The following is a 15,745-nucleotide window of genomic DNA, read 5'->3' as shown; positions in this document are numbered from 1 at the left end:
TATTAAACAAAACTGAAATTCTGCCATCTTTATCTTTAATTGTATAATCATTAACCTTTGGTTGTACTGATGAAACGTTTTGCTTCCATCCCGAGAGACCAGTAATGAAAAGCTGATTGGCAAAAATGTGTGTTTCTACCTGGGCCACTTTGAAAGAAGCATGTCTATAGTGAAGATTGTATTTTTTTTTAAACGGAAGCTCAAATGGTATGGTAACCCTTCTGTTTTCCAGAATACTAATAATGCGGCATCTCATCAAAAGGGTAATACTCACGTTCACTTTGAGAGCACCTCAACAGATGGGTCAGTAACAAATGAATAATTACTCGTTCTAACTTGTCTCAGCATCCAAAGCTAAATTGATAATCATTTTAAAAGAAGTGTTAGAGTAAGTCCATAAGATAGCATTATGTTAATTTACAACATTAAATCAAATCCATTCAAATTAATTTGATGGCAGAGGAGAGGGAACTGTTCCTGAAATGTTGAGTGTGTGTCTTTAGGCTCCTGTACCTCCTCCTGGATAGTAGCAATGAGAAGAGAGTATGTCCTGGGTGATGGGGATCCTTAATGATGGATGCCTCCTATTTGAGGCATCACGTGTTGAAGATGTCCTCGATGCTGGGGAGGTGAGTGCCGCATGATGGAGCTGGCTGGGTTTGCAGCATTCGACAGCTCTTTTCAATCCAGTGTAGTGGCCCCTCCATATCGAACATATACCACCAAGTTGAGTCTTCATGTACAATATTTATTTATACCAGCATGCAACATCTTAATTTGCTCACATTATCTAACTATAACCCTGCAGTTAGATGTATTATTGAAATTGGGTGTATATTTTTTACAACAAAATATTCTTTTAAATAGGCTTGTTGGAATTCAAGTACATTTAACTCTGAGGACATGTTTATAGTGAATGCCTGATTCGGTATACATGATAGTCCTTAGATCAATATTGGTACTGGGCCAGGAAGCAGATATTTTTTAAATTTGGAGATGTTAGATGTTTTCTGCAATCAAAATCAGTTATAAAAAATATACTGGGAACCATGGTAGGGTGTAGGAGAACTGATTTTATTCTGTTTCCTAAGTGCTTGAGATTTTGCGTACATCAGAAGAACAATACAGTGAGATACCTAAATGGGAAGTGATAGAAATGGCAAGATAGACTTTTGTAGATGGGAAGAGAGAAAACTCGGAAACACCAACCTGTTAGCCTAACATCAGTAGTTGGACTCTATAATAAAGCTTGTGAGATCGAGACTCAGAAATACTAATAGCATTGAACAAAGTCAGCAGCAAAAGAATGCTTGACTGATTTATGCTTATCAGTAAAGTTAGACCAGACACAGGATTGAATGTGTCAGGTTACATGTTTACATAGATAACCATCAGTCAACAAGGTAAATTTATCTGTCATTTCCCTCTTTACTAGTGTGAAAAATCTTGCATCTTACCACTGACTGTCTATACATCACTTTGTTTTACTTTGTATCCTATCATCTGTTTCATAGGTCAACATCAGAGTATCGCCAGGACACTGTCATGATAGAGGATGAAAGTTTCCCAACAGTTGCTTCTAGTTGTAATCAAGACAGAAGAAAGAAGATTTTGCAGGTAAAGGAGGCTGATGCAGAGAACATTTCGAAGTATTTATAATTAATGAATTCAGGATAGATCTTCAGAGATATTGATCAGAATCAGGTTTATTATCACTGGCATGTGTTGTGAAATTTGTTAACTTACCAGCAGTTCAATGCAATACATAATACAGAAGAAGAAAAAAATAATAAAATAATAATAAATAAATCAATTACAGTATATGTATATTGAATAGATTAAAAATTGTACAATAACAAATAATATATATTACAAAAAGTGAGGTAGTGTTCACGGGTTCAATGTCCATTTAGGACTTGGTTAGCAGAAGGGGAGAAGCTGTTCCTGAATTGCTGAGTGTATGCCTTCAGGCTTCTGAACCTCCTACCCGATGGTAACAGTGAGAAAAGGGCATGCCCTGGCTGCTGAAGGTCCTTAATAATGGACGTTACCTTTCTGAAACACCGCTCCTTGAAGGTGTCCTGATTTCTTTGTAGGCTAGTACCCAAGATGGAGCTGACTAAATTTACAACCCTCTGCAGCTTCTTTTGGTCCTGTGCAGTAGCACTCCCGAACCCCCCGTACCAGACAGTCATGCAGCCTGTCAGAATCATGTTACATCTATAGATGTTTTTGAGTGTATTTGTTAACACACCAAATCTCTTCAAACTCCTAATGAAGTATAGTCGCTGTCTTGCCGCCTTTAACGTATAACCATATAACAATTGCAGCATGGAAATAGGCCATCTCAGCCCTTCCAGTCCGTGCTGAACGCTTACAGTCACCTAGTCCCACCGACCTGCCCTCAGCCCATAACCCTCCATTCCTTTCCTGTCCATATACCTATGCAATTGTTTTTTAAATGACAGTATCGAACCTGCCTCTACCACTTCTACTGGAAGCTCGTTCCACACAGCTACCACTCTGAGTAAAGAAGTTCCCCCTCGTGTTACCCTTAAACTTTTGCCCCCTAACTCTCAACTCATGTCCTCTTGTTTGAATCTCCCCTACTCTCAATGGAAAAAGCCTATCCACGTCAACTCTGTCTATCGCCCTCATAATTTTAAATACCTCTATCAAGTCCTCCCTCAACCTTCTTCGCTCTAAAGAATAAAGACATAACTTGTTCAACCTTTCTCTGTAACTTAGGTACTGAAACTCAGGTAACATTCTAGTAAATCTCCTCTGTACTCTATTTTGTTGACATGTTTCCTATAATTTGGTGACCAGAACTGTACACAATACTTCAAATTTGGCCTCACCAATGCCTTGTACAATCTTAACATTACATCCCAACTCCTGTACTCAATGCTCTGATTTATACAGGCCAGCATACCAAAAGCTTTCGTCATCACCCTATCCACATGAGATTCTACCTTCAGGGAACTAAGCACCATTACTCCTAGATCACTCTGTTCTACTGCATTCCTCAATACCCTACCATTTACCATGTATGTCCTATTTTGATTATTCCTACCAAAATGTAGCACCTCACACTTATCAGCATTAAACTCCATCTGCCATCTTTCAGCGCACTCTTCTAACTGGCCTAAATCTCTCTGTAAGCTTTGAAAACCTACTTCATTATCCACAACACCACCTAGCATAGTATCATCTGCATACCTACTAATGCAACTTACCACCCCATCATCCAGATCATTAATGTATATGACAAACAACACTGGACCCAGTATAGATCCCTGAGGCACACCACTAGTCACTGGCCTCCAACCTGACAAAGTTATCCACAACTACTATCTGGCATTTCCCATCCAGCCACTGTTGAATCCATTTTACTTCTTCAATACTAATACCTAACGATTGAACATTCCTAACTAACCTTCCGTGTGGAACCTTGTCATAGGCCTTACTGAAGTCCATGTAGACAACATCCACTGCTTTACCCTCGTCAACTTTCCTAGTAACCTCTTCAAAAAATTCAATAAGATTTGTCAAATATGACCTTCCACGCACAAATCCATATTGACTGTCCCTATAACTTTTTAACTGCATCGATATGTTGGGACCAGGTTAGATCCTCAGAGCTCTTGGCACCCAGGAACTTGGAACTGCTCACTCTATGAGGATTGATGTTATGTTGTGCTGACTTCCCCTTTCTGAAGTCCACATTTAATCCTTGGTCTTACTGACGTTGAGTACAATGTTGTTGTCACAACACCGTTCATCCACCCTCCTCGTCACCATCTGAAATTATGCCAACAGTAGTTGTGTCTGCAGCAAATTTATAGATGGCATTTGAGTTGTGCTTAGTCACACACAGTTGTGGGTGTAGAGAGAGTAAGCACGTATCCTTGAAGCACACCATTGTTGATTTTCAGCGAGTGGAGATGTTATTTCTGATCTGCACAGACTGTGGTCTCCTGGTGAGGAAGTTGCAGGGGGAGGTACTGAGGCCCGAGTTTTGGAGTTTGTTCATTAGAACAGAGCGTGCTATCGATAACATTGAGCGCTGAGCCATAATCAATAGACAGCAGCCTGAGCTAGGTATTTCTATTGTACCAAGAGCCAGGGAAATTGCATCTGCTGTAGACCTATTGTGGTGATAGGCCAATTGTGCTGGATCCAGGTCCTTGCTGAGGCAGGAGTTGGTTCTAGCCATGACCAAGCTCTCAAAGCACTTAATCACAGTAATTGTGAGTGCCAATGGGTGATAGTCATTGAGGCAGCTCACCCTTCTCTTCTTGAACGTTAGTGTGATTATCACCCTTTTGTAGCTTGAACCAGTTTGACTATTCTCCTCTGACCTCTCTCATTAAGGTGTTTTTGCCTGCAGACCTGCTGCTCACTGTATGCTTATTGTGTTTTACACCGTTCTCTGTAAATTCTAAGGGCTGTTGTGTGCGGAAATCTCAGGAGATTAGCAGTTTCTGAGAGATGCTAAACCACTTCATCTGGCACCAACAATCAATCCATGGTCAAGGTCACTTAAATCACATTTCTTGCCCATTCTGATGTTTGACCTTAATAGCAACTGAATCTCTTGACCACGTCTGCATGTTTTTATGCATTGAGTTGTTACCACATGATTGTCTGATTAGATATTTGTATTTACGAGCTGGTGTACAGATGTATCTAATAAAGTGTCTACTGGATGTAATTAAAGTAGTACTTTGCATGTGAACAGCTCTGTCAGTTTCTGAATGAAACGTATATATCCTTCTGGCAGTATTTTACATTCGGTGAATAACTGATATGAATCTTTCTGTAGTTGAAGGAAAAACGAAGACGTAAAATGTCTGCACGTAGATTTAAACGCAAGGCTGCAATCAGGACCACTAAAAGACCATTTCAACCTTCTCAACTACCACCAGGTAAGGGTTAAATAGTTACTACCTGAAGTAAAGTTTTTAAAAAAGTTTGTACTTAAAACAAATTGAAGGGATTGTGAACTTTTATAATGTCCTAATAGCCTGATTTTCTAAATTTTCATAATTTGAAATGAACTAATCTATTTATCAAAAGAAGAACATTTGTTTAAATGGTATCAACATATTGCGACAAAGTTAATGTAAAAGTCATAAAAACACAAAATGCTGGCAGAACTCAGCAGGCCAGACAGCATCTATGGGAGGAGGTAGTGACGACGTTTCGGCCCAAAACCCTTCATCAGGAGTGGATTGAGGTTTCAGCCCAAAACATCGTCACTACCTCCTCCCATAGATGCTGTCTGGCCTGCTGAGTTCTGCCAGCATTTTGTGTTTTTATTTATTTCCAGCATCTGCAGATTCACTCGTGTTACCTTTTAATGTAAAAGTCTATTGATTTTAGTTAATAGATAGCTAAAGCATCATATTTACTGCACTTTATTTCAGTCTTCTGAAATATATTCAGCTATTTGAGTCACGTTGATTTTCATCTTGTGCTGAATTACTCAACTAGTTTCTTTCACTGTAGTTTTATTGACTTGCATGCATTGTAGGTAAGGGGCAGGGCATAAGAAATCACTCTGGCTCCCCACATTCCAGATAGTCCCTTCCCTTGTACCTGTGCCATAGTCTCCCACCCGCTGCTGGAAGCTTTTCTATTGTGACCACTTTCTCCTCGGGGTTTTGGGGCATTCCTGATCGTTCTAATTGTAGGTGATCTTTGTACCTTGAGTTGGTACAGCCAGCCACCCCTGTAGGGTGTAGGTCGATTTTAAGAGGCAGTTTTGTTTCTTCGATTCATCCTTTTAATCAGCCCTGATGCTTGGGCCGTCATGGAGGATGTGATACACTGTTGCTGGTGGTCCAGTCTTTCAGGCTCTTGTTATTTAGAGATACAGCACGGAATAGGCCTTTCTGGCTCAGCAAGCCGCACCAACCAGCAACCCACTGATTTAACACCAGCTTAATCACAGGGCAATTTACAATGACCAATTAACCTGCTAACTGGTACCTCTTTAGACTGTGGGAGGAAACCAGAGCACCCTTGTCCTTCAAAATGAGACCCGGTATCCGATTGTATATCCTGCGGGTCCCCAAAACAATGCAATCCCTTCAGCGTATGGTCCTAATCAGACTCGAATATGTGTTAGCCATGGTGAGCAAGTATTTACATAGTTACTGCTGTGGCAGGGCTTCGATGTAATCCATCTGCCACATTAGGGCTGAACCAGTTTTCCTTTTAGTGTGGTGGGAGTAGTGGTCTTTCAGGGAGAGCTGTCTTTTTAACCTGCTGCCAAATGAAGCCTGTATCGACAGCTTCCTTTGTTACGTCCACGGGTTGCAAGCCCATTCAGTGGTGTCAAGTGTCCAGCCGTGTTCCTTTTCCCCAGGCACTCAGCAAGATTCATTAGGCCATACCCTTATTCTCCTTTTGTTTGGAAAACCCTATCTCATTTACCAGAGTGACTTCGTTAGTCAAGGGGCTGTCATTAGTGCTTTCCATCAACATGGGAGAACACCTTCATAAATAGGGGCATCACAGCATGAAAATTCAACATAACCCCTTTGTGCAAAAGATCACATCTGAAGTATAGTATCCAGTTTTGGTGACTATGCGAAGGCCTTCAAAGGCAAAGAAGATTTACTGGAAAATTTCCAGGAATGAGTGATTTTTGCTTCAAGATGAGATAGGAGAAGCTGGAGTCATTTTCCTCACACTAAAGAAGATTGACTGGATATTTGATGGAGTTGTACAAGATGATGACCAGTTGGACATTTGTTGGACCTATACAAGACTATGACCAGTTAGAGATTTGATGGACCTGTATAAGACAATGACGAGATGGACATGTTATGGAGCTGTACAAGACTATGACCAATTTTAGGTTAAAACCAAGAAAAGCTCTCTCAAATATGACTTAAGGATCTTATTTTTGGAGGGGTTGGTTGGAACCCAGAGATATAGTTGAAGTGAAAGGGAAATACAGTAAAGGAGAGGTATAAGGAGAAACACTATTACACAGTGAGAGACAGATCTGGAACTCTGTGCCTGAAAGAGTCCTAGAAGCAGGAACAGTCAGGGATAAGAGAAATGGAAATGGAGAAAATAATTTTCATAGCTCGGGGGAAAGAAGATAGTTTGGGACCAAATGAGTTGCTCTTTGGGTACCCACAGTGGGCAGTGTGCTGAAAGGCACACTCCTGTGAAGCAACTGATCTGTGATTCTACAACAAGCCAAGGGGGGAAGGGAGGGAGGGAGGGCGAGAGAGGGAGGGAGAGAGAGAGAGAACTTTGACAGCTCAAAGCATTGATATTAGTCATGGAAAATTGAATACAGAGATCCTCAAGAGGCTAGACTTAGAAGAGTGCAGATATGGTATATTATTCATGAGATTGCAAGACAGAAGTGATTAGAGGAATATGAAAAACAAACATTTATGAAATTGAGATTTTGCTTTACCATAAATCAAGAAGCCAGAGTAAAGGATGTATAAAATATAGACAACAGAATTCTGAATGATTATATTTATGGAGAAGAAAAGAAGAAAGACAGGCCAGGAATTCTTTGTGCTTCATCAAGTGTCCAGTTAACAAAAAAAGAGGTTTGAGTGGTAGAGCTTTGGCAAGGATGAGGGGATGTCCATAAATAGAGGGGAATACAGGAGATCTTACTGATGACACGCACAAGGCCAGTCTATTAATTTTGAGAAAGTTTAGGATCAAGAGAAGTTGTCAAGCGGTAAAGCTGAGGCTGTCATTTCAAATAATGTTGACAAGACGATGCACATACAGGGAGAAGGGGGAGATGTGATCGCCAGAGGTAACGGTGCAAATGATGCAAGTGCTGCACAAAATTCTACTGCTGATGGCAGTCTGGTGAGAGCAGGTGAATGTGATTCCATTCATCCAGAAAACACTGAATAGATATAGGAAAAGGAAAGTGAAATCAACATTGAAGGTTGCAGACAAGTTGAGAAGGAAGGACACAAGTCCTTGTTTCAATCAAATCGGATGATAGTAGTGATCAGAACTTTAGCAATAGTGTGGCACAGGTGGGAATTTGATTTGGTGGATAACAAGATCTAAGTGAGATCGACAGAGATGTAGGAAGCCCAAATATCCTCATAACGTTTGGAAAGGAAAGAGCAACTGGAGCTGAGGTGTTCGACAAAGAAAGAGTGAGGGACTTGTAATTATGAGTATCATGTTTTAATAAAAGAGCATTGTAGCTAAGGGACCAGAACTATCCACAAAAGACCAGCACTAGAAGCAGGAAGGGTGATTCTATATTTATGAGTTTACAGCAAATAAAATCAGAGTGGGAGATGCACTGGGGTCCCACACCACCCAGGTTCAGAGTGGGAGGTGCACTGGGGTCCCACACCACCAGGTTCAGAGTGGGAGGTGCACTGGGGTCCCACACCACCAGGTTCAGAGTGGGAGGTGCACTGGGGTCCCACACCACCCAGGTTCAGAGTGGGAGGTGCACTGGGGTCCCACACCACCGAGGTCAGAGTGGGAGGTGCAGTGGGGACCCATACCACCAGGGTCAGAGTGGGAGATGCGCTGGGGTCCCACTCCACCAGGTTCAGAGTGGGAGGTGCGCTGGGGTCCCACACCACCAGGTTCAGAGTGGGAGGTGTGCTGGGGACCCACACCACCAGGTTCAGAGTGGGAGGTGCGCTGGGGTCCCACACCACCAGGTTCAGAGTGGGAGGTGCGCTGGGGTCCCACACCACCCAGGTTCAGAGTGGGAGGTGCGCTGGGGTCCCACACCACCAGGTTCAGAGTGGGAGGTGTGCTGGGGTCCCACACCACCAGGTTCAGAGTGGGAGGTGTGCTGGGGTCCCACACCACCAGGGTCAGAGTGGGAGGTGCGCTGGGCTCCCACACCACCAGGTTCAGAGTGGGAGGTGCGCTGGGCTCCCACACCACCAGGTTCAGAGTGGGAGGTGCTCTGCGGTTCCACACCACCAGGTTCAGAGTGGGAGGTGCGCTGGGCTCCCACACCACCAGGTTCAGAGTGGGAGGTGCACTGGGGTCCTACACCACCAGGTTCACAGTGGGAGGTGCACTGGGGTCCCACACCACCAGGTTCAGAGTGGGAAGTGCACTGAGCTCCCACACCACCAGGTTCAGAGTGGGAGGTGCACTGGGGTCCCACACCACCCAGGTTCAGAGTGGGAGGTGCACTGGGGTCCCACACCACCGAGGTCAGAGTGGGAGGTGCACTGGGGACCCACACCACCAGGGTCAGAGTGGGAGGTGCACTGGGGTCCCACACCACCCAGGTTCAGAGTGGGAGGTGCACTGGGGTCCCACACCACCAAGGTCAGAGTGGGAGGTGCGCTGGGGTCCCACACCACCAGGTTCAGAGTGGGAGGTGCGCTGGGGTCCCACACCACCAGGTTCAGAGTGGGAGGTGCGCTGGGGTCCCACACCACCAGGTTCAGAGTGGGAGGTGTGCTGGGGACCCACACCACCAGGGTCAGAGTGGGAGGTGCGCTGGGCTCCCACACCACCAGGTTCAGAGTGGGAGATGCGCTGGGCTCCCACACCACCAGGTTCAGAGTGGGAGGTGCACTGGGGTCCCACACCACCAGGTTCAGAGTGGGAGGTGCGCTGGGCTCCCACACCACCAGGTTCAGAGTGGGAGATGCACTGAGCTCCCACACCACCAGGTTCAGAGTGGGAGGTGTGCTGGGGTCCCACACCACCAGGTTCAGAGTGGGAGGTGCACTGGGGACCCACACCACCAGGGTCAGGGTGGGAGGTGCACTGGGGTCCCACACCACCAGGTTCAGAGTGGGAGGTGCACTGGTCTCCCACACCACCAGGTTCAGAGTGGGAGATGCGCTGGGCTCCCACACCACCAGGTTCAGAGTGGGAGATGCGCTGGGCTCCCACACCACCAGGTTCAGAGTGGGAGGTGCTCTGGGGTCCCACACCACCAGGTTCAGAGTGGGAAGTGCACTGGTCTCCCACACCACCAGGTTCAGAGTGGGAGGTGCACTGGTCTCCCACACCACCAGGTTCAGAGTGGGAGATGCGCTGGGCTCCCACACCACCAGGTTCAGAGTGGGAGATGCGCTGGGCTCCCACACCACCAGGGTCAGGGTGGGAGGTGCACTGGGGTCCCACACCACCAGGTTCAGAGTGGGAGGTGCGCTGGGGTCCCACACCACCAGGTTCAGTGGGAGGTGCACTGGGGTCCCACACCACCAGGGTCAGAGTGGGAGGTGCACTGGGGTCCCACACCACCAGGGTCAGAGTGGGAGATGCACTGGGCTCCCACACCACCAGATTCAGAGTGGGAGATGCACTGGGCTCCCACACCACCAGGTTCAGTGGGAGGTGCACTGGGGTCCCACACCACCAGGGTCAGAGTGGGAGGTGCACTGGGCTCCCACACCACCAGGTTCAGAGTGGGAGGTGAGCTTTGGTCCCACACCACCAGGTTCAGTGGGAGGTGCGCTGGGGTCCCACACCACTAGGTTCAGAGTGGGAGGTGCACTGGGCTCCCACACCACCAGGGTCAGAGTGGGAGGTGCGCTGGGGTCCCACACCACCAGGTTCAGAGTGGGAGATGCGCTGGGCTCCCACACCACCAGGTTCAGAGTGGGAGATGCACTGGAGTCCCACACCACCAGGTTCAGAGTGGGAGATGCGCTGGGCTCCCACACCACCAGGTTCAGAGTGGGAGATGCGCTGGGCTCCCACACCACCAGGTTCAGAGTGGGAGATGCGCTGGGCTCCCACACCACCAGGTTCAGAGTGGGAGATGTCAAAAAGCTCTTTTTGCAGTTGAGGATGAAGGAGATAGTTAAGAGGGGTATAATAAGACAACTTACACAGGATGAAAACAGTTGAGGTTATCCTTACACCGCAGAATGATTTTTGGAGTAGTGACAGGTTTTAGTAGCTACACGGAGGGTGAAATAATTCTGCATCCAGTTTAACCAGATCAGATGCTAAATGGCTAAACGTTTCCACCTCATCCATTAAGGATCCTCAATATGAGGTGAGGAGTGCTGTGCCAGGCCAGGGTGAGGGAGGTAGTTTGAACAGGAAGGAGGCGGCAGTACTAAGGTGTTGCAGAACTGCTGTAGTGAATGGAGATTGGACAGGGATCTCACAGATGGAATTAGGATTGTCCTTATGAGGATGAGTTTCTTCCTCTGCACTTCTGTGGCTTTGGAGGTGGCCAATGAACTTTTCCACTGATGAGGCAGGTAGTTTGTGAGGTGTGCTCCTTCCACTGCTACTGCTGGAACTGCTGAGTTCCTCCAGCAGTTTGTCTTTTGCTTTGGATTACAGCATCTGCAGTCTGTCCTGTCTCCAGACGAGAGCTCTGAGTTCAGTCATTTTCTGTTCCCGTTTAGTGACAAAATTCTAAAGTACTGTTATGGTACTATTATAGGTTCACCAGTGAAGGGCAGAGTTGATTGGGATAAATCAGTTCCTGCACTGCAAACTAATTTTCATAGCAGAACCTGAAAGTGAGATGGGGAAAACCAGACAATCAGCATCAAGGCTGTCAGCAGTGTAATCTGTGACTATCGGGGCTGCGGTTATTTGGTTTTCACTATAGCATCAGGTGGATGATGGCAAGTCAGTCACTCATTTTCTACCCGATCAATGAACAAACAAAGCAGGCAGCCTTGAATTGGGTGCTGATTTACAGTTTCTAAGGTCCAGTCTCATCGCTGACGTTGTGTGCTTTTCCATTATGACAGATAATAGGCTTCGTCGTACAACTTAATAAATAGTCAAGCAGGTTTGTAAAATAGTCTGCAAATGATTACTACAGAATGCAGTTTTGCATGTCATTTTTCAATGATGTAATATTTGTCAATGTTCAGAAAGAAGTTTGTTATCACTGATGTATGTCATAAAACACATTCTTTTGTGGCAGCAGTGCAGTTGCAAGACATAAAATTGTTACTAGTTACACTAATAAAAAGTGCAAAAGAGGAATAGTGAGGACCGTTCAGAAATTTGATGGTGGAGGGGAAGCAGCTGTTACTAAAATGTTGAATGTGCTGGCAGCAATGAGAAAAGTGCATGTCCTGGATAAGGAGGCTCATTAGTGATGGATGCTGACCCCACCGTTTGAAATGGTGGGCAGAGTTGTGCCTGTGGAGCTGACTGAGTCTAACAGCCCTCTGCAGCCTCTTTGAGTACATTGCAGCCTCCACACCAGACGGTAATGCAATGAGTCAGAATGCTGTCACTAGTAATTTGCCAGAGTCTTTGGTAACATTCCTAATCTTCTCAAATTCCTAATGAAGCATGATCGCTGGTGTGCTTTCTTCATTAATTTTGGGTCCAGGATAGATCCTCTGCAATACTGACACCACAGTGCTAGAAGCTGTTCACCCTTTCCACTGCTGGTCCCTCGATGAGCACCGGTGTTTGTTCTCCCTTTCCCTGTCCTGAGGTCCGCAATCACTTCCTTGGTCTCACTGACATTGAGCGCAAAGTTGTTATTGTGACTCACTCGATCAGCTGATCCATCTCACTCTTGTACACCTCCCTGTTGCCATCTGAGACTCGGCCAACAACAGCGGTGTCATTAGCAAATTTAAGGATGGTATTGGAGCTCTGCCTGGTCACACAGTCATGAGTGCTGAGAGTAGAGCAGTGGGTTGAGCATGGGGTTCTTACAACCATTCAGCACCACTTACGAATAAGCTGGATGAACTCAGCAGGTCGGGCAGCATCCATTGAAATGAGCAGTCAACGTTTCGGGCCGAGACTGACTTTCAGGACTGAAGAAAGAGGGGGCAGGCGCCCTATAAGGAAGTTGGGGGGAGGGTGGAAGGTGCCAGGTGGAAAAACCAATCAGAAGAATGATCAAGGGGAGGGGTAGGGGAAGCAGGTAGGGGATAGGCAGGAGAGGTGAAGAAGGAATGTAAGGGGAAAGCACTATGGGTAGTAGAAGAAGGCAGAATCATGAGAGAGGTGATAGGCAGCTGGAAGAGGAGGCAGAGTGAAAGTGGGATGGGGAAAGGGAGAGGGAGGGAATTACCGGAAGTTGGAGAATTCGATGTTCATACCAAAGGGTTGGAGACGGTATATGAGGTGTTGTTCCTCCAACCTGAGTTTGGCGTCATCATGGCAGTAGAGGAGGCCATGTATGGACATATCCGAATGGGAATGTGAAGCAGATTTGAAGTGGGTGACAACCGGGAGATCCTGTCTGTTGTGGCAGACGGAGCGTTGGTGCTCGACGAAGCGGTCCCCCAATCTGCGTCGGGTCTCGCCGATGTAGAGGAGGCCGTACCAGGAACACCGGATGCAATTGATGACCAGCAGACTCACAAGTGAAGTGTTGCCTCACCTGGAAGGACTGTTTGGGGTCCTGAATGGTGGTAAGAGAGGAAGTATAGGGACAGCTGTAGCAATTACGCTCGCATGGATAAGTACCAGGTGGGAGATCTGTGGGGAGGACCACAGTAGTTTCCTGATGAGGAAGTCAGGAATCCAGTTGCTGAGAGAGGTGCAGAAGATCAGGTTTTGAAGTTTGTCGATTAGTATTGAGAGGGAGATGATGCTGAATACTGAGCTGTAATCAATAGACAGCTTTCTGTTGTTGGTATTCCTGTTGTCCAGGTGGCCTAAGGTCGAGTGGGAGAGCCAGTGCAGTTGCATCTGCTGTAGATCTGTTGTGGTGGTGGGCAAATTGCAGTGGGTCCAGCTCCTTGTGCAGGCGGGAGTTATCTCTAGCCATGACCAATCTTTCAAAGCACTTCATCACAGCAGACGTGAGTGCTACCATGCAGTAGTCATTGAGGCAACTCACCCTGCTCTTCCTGGACGCCAGTACGATTAATGCCCTATTTAAGCCTGTGGCTGACTGTAGCAATGAGAGGTTTGAAGATGTCCTTGAACACTCCAGTCAGTTGGCTGACATAGGTTTTCAGTATCTTGCCAGGTTCAGCATCGGGGCCTGACACCTTGTGTTTTATTTAATATCTTTCTCTTGTTTTATGGAACATTTTTTTCATGGTTACCCCGATGTTTCAGTTTTGTGTTCTGTTTTACTTTCTCGTTGTCTCATCTCCTGCATCTTCTCCACTTGTACCCTGCATTGTGGATTCTTTTGGAGCCTTTAAGTAATCTGAGACGAGCTTCAAGGAAGAAAGATAGTGGGAATCTTGCAGGCATGGACCTAATTTGAGAAATAAGGCATGGGGGATTAGGTGGGGTGGAGGGCCCAGGTGGGCAGAGGCATGAACATATGACCCATGTACTCAATCTTGACCATCATTATCCCCAGGCCTGAGCATAATCATGCCAAATCCTGAAGGTTAAAGCTGTCATGTCGACATCCTTGAGCTTTTCAGCCATATACTATATCAGAACAAGCACAGCTTTAGTGCAAGATTTCTGTAGTACCTCAGTTGTGTCTGCGAACTTTGCGGTGATTTACCCCACTAATATGATGAGCTGAACTCTGAGGCTTTGGGCCTATCCGGGCTGCTCTGGAGATTTGGATCTCGGGACTCAGTTTGGTTCAGAATGCTGCTGTTGTTCCTCGCTTCCATTGTTTGCATGATTTGTGTTATTTTTTTCTCTGCACATTTGGTGGTTGGTCTTTACTTTTATTAAATTGGGTTCTTTCAGGTTTCTTGCTGTGTGGCTGCCTGCAAGCAGATAATTCTTAAGTTTGTATTATTTATACGTACTTTGAATCTTTAATTCCACTTGTTTGTTCCATTCCACAGCTCTCGCTGCTGCTATTCGGAGTTCAGTGCTCTCTGTCCAATCCTTCCCATCGATGGATTATCTGTCTGCTTTATCAGTGAGCGCTGTCCGCTCCGTGCGGGCTGCAGGACCTCCGGCTGAGTACCGTTCAGACTCTGTAGAGTCTGAATGAAATCCCGGTGGTCCAGACAAGACTCGGCAGTGCAGCAGTGGCCATGCAGACCAGCACAACCTTCCACAGCACAGAGAAATTTTGGAGATTCTCTGCAGACTGCTATTTCTAAAGAGCGCCACAACAAAAGACCAGATCAGCCAACTGAAGCAAAAAATCAAAAGGCTTGGATCCAAGCATTGAACAGTTTTCCCGCATTTAAGGCCATTTTTTAAATGGAACTGCTTCTCAGGGACTGGCTCAGTGTGATGATTTTTAAGTATCACATCACATTTTAAGTACCCTCCATTAACAAATTGTTCATTGTGACAATCTGAGGGGAAGAAAACATCATTTAACAGCTTCTTTTAAACACTTTTCCTAAAACCACAGCATTTAATTTGTGTGGCCTTGGCAATCTTTTAATGGCAATGTGACATTGCTCTTGTTTTATTGAAATTTTATTTCTATGTTATTTAATAGTTAAACTCTTAAGTGCCAAAAGTATTATAGATACAATTTTAATTTTTTTAAGACTACAACATTGTTTCTATACTAAAATAAATTGTTTTAAAGTATACGTACCTCTTGTGAAATTTATTTAAACATGACTGCGGAACACTTGCATCACTAAAATGCCATGTCGTATACACATCATTATGGTTATTTCTATTAAGCCTCCACACTGGAAGACCAATTTAACACCTTCATCTCCTTACCGTACACTGAAACCTTTTCCTCTCAACTCAGTTTGCAGACATTAGTATTGCTCCATCACAAATGGTGGTGCACCTCAACAGAAAGGCAGCCAGCACTCCAAGATTCCACTTGTGGAACTAAACAAGGCCACGTTGCTGAGATCAGAGCACTGCAAACAACAGCCACTGACTGTCTCCT

General features: G+C 45.7%; 1 protein-coding gene across 2 annotated transcripts in view; it reads left to right on the top strand.

Moving 5' to 3' along the window:
* The window catches only part of LOC140740589 (palmitoyltransferase ZDHHC1-like), a 50,050-nt gene extending 34,624 nt beyond the window's left edge, over positions 1-15,426 (top strand). For both annotated transcript variants that reach the window (XM_073069877.1, XM_073069875.1), the window contains exons 8-11: positions 233-303; positions 1,515-1,617; positions 4,829-4,931; positions 14,718-15,426. In XM_073069877.1, coding sequence (XP_072925978.1) covers positions 233-303; positions 1,515-1,617; positions 4,829-4,931; positions 14,718-14,869 — 429 coding nt within the window. In that variant the 3' untranslated portion in view covers positions 14,870-15,426. The remainder of the gene's footprint in view (positions 1-232; positions 304-1,514; positions 1,618-4,828; positions 4,932-14,717) is intronic.
* Positions 15,427-15,745: the final 319 nt, after the last annotated feature.

This window comes from Hemitrygon akajei, chromosome 17, assembly GCF_048418815.1.
Source record: "Hemitrygon akajei chromosome 17, sHemAka1.3, whole genome shotgun sequence".
Classification (NCBI taxonomy): domain Eukaryota; kingdom Metazoa; phylum Chordata; class Chondrichthyes; order Myliobatiformes; family Dasyatidae; genus Hemitrygon; species Hemitrygon akajei.
The sequence above is the reverse complement of the archived record's forward strand: the minus strand, read 5'-3'. Positions and strand labels throughout refer to the sequence as shown.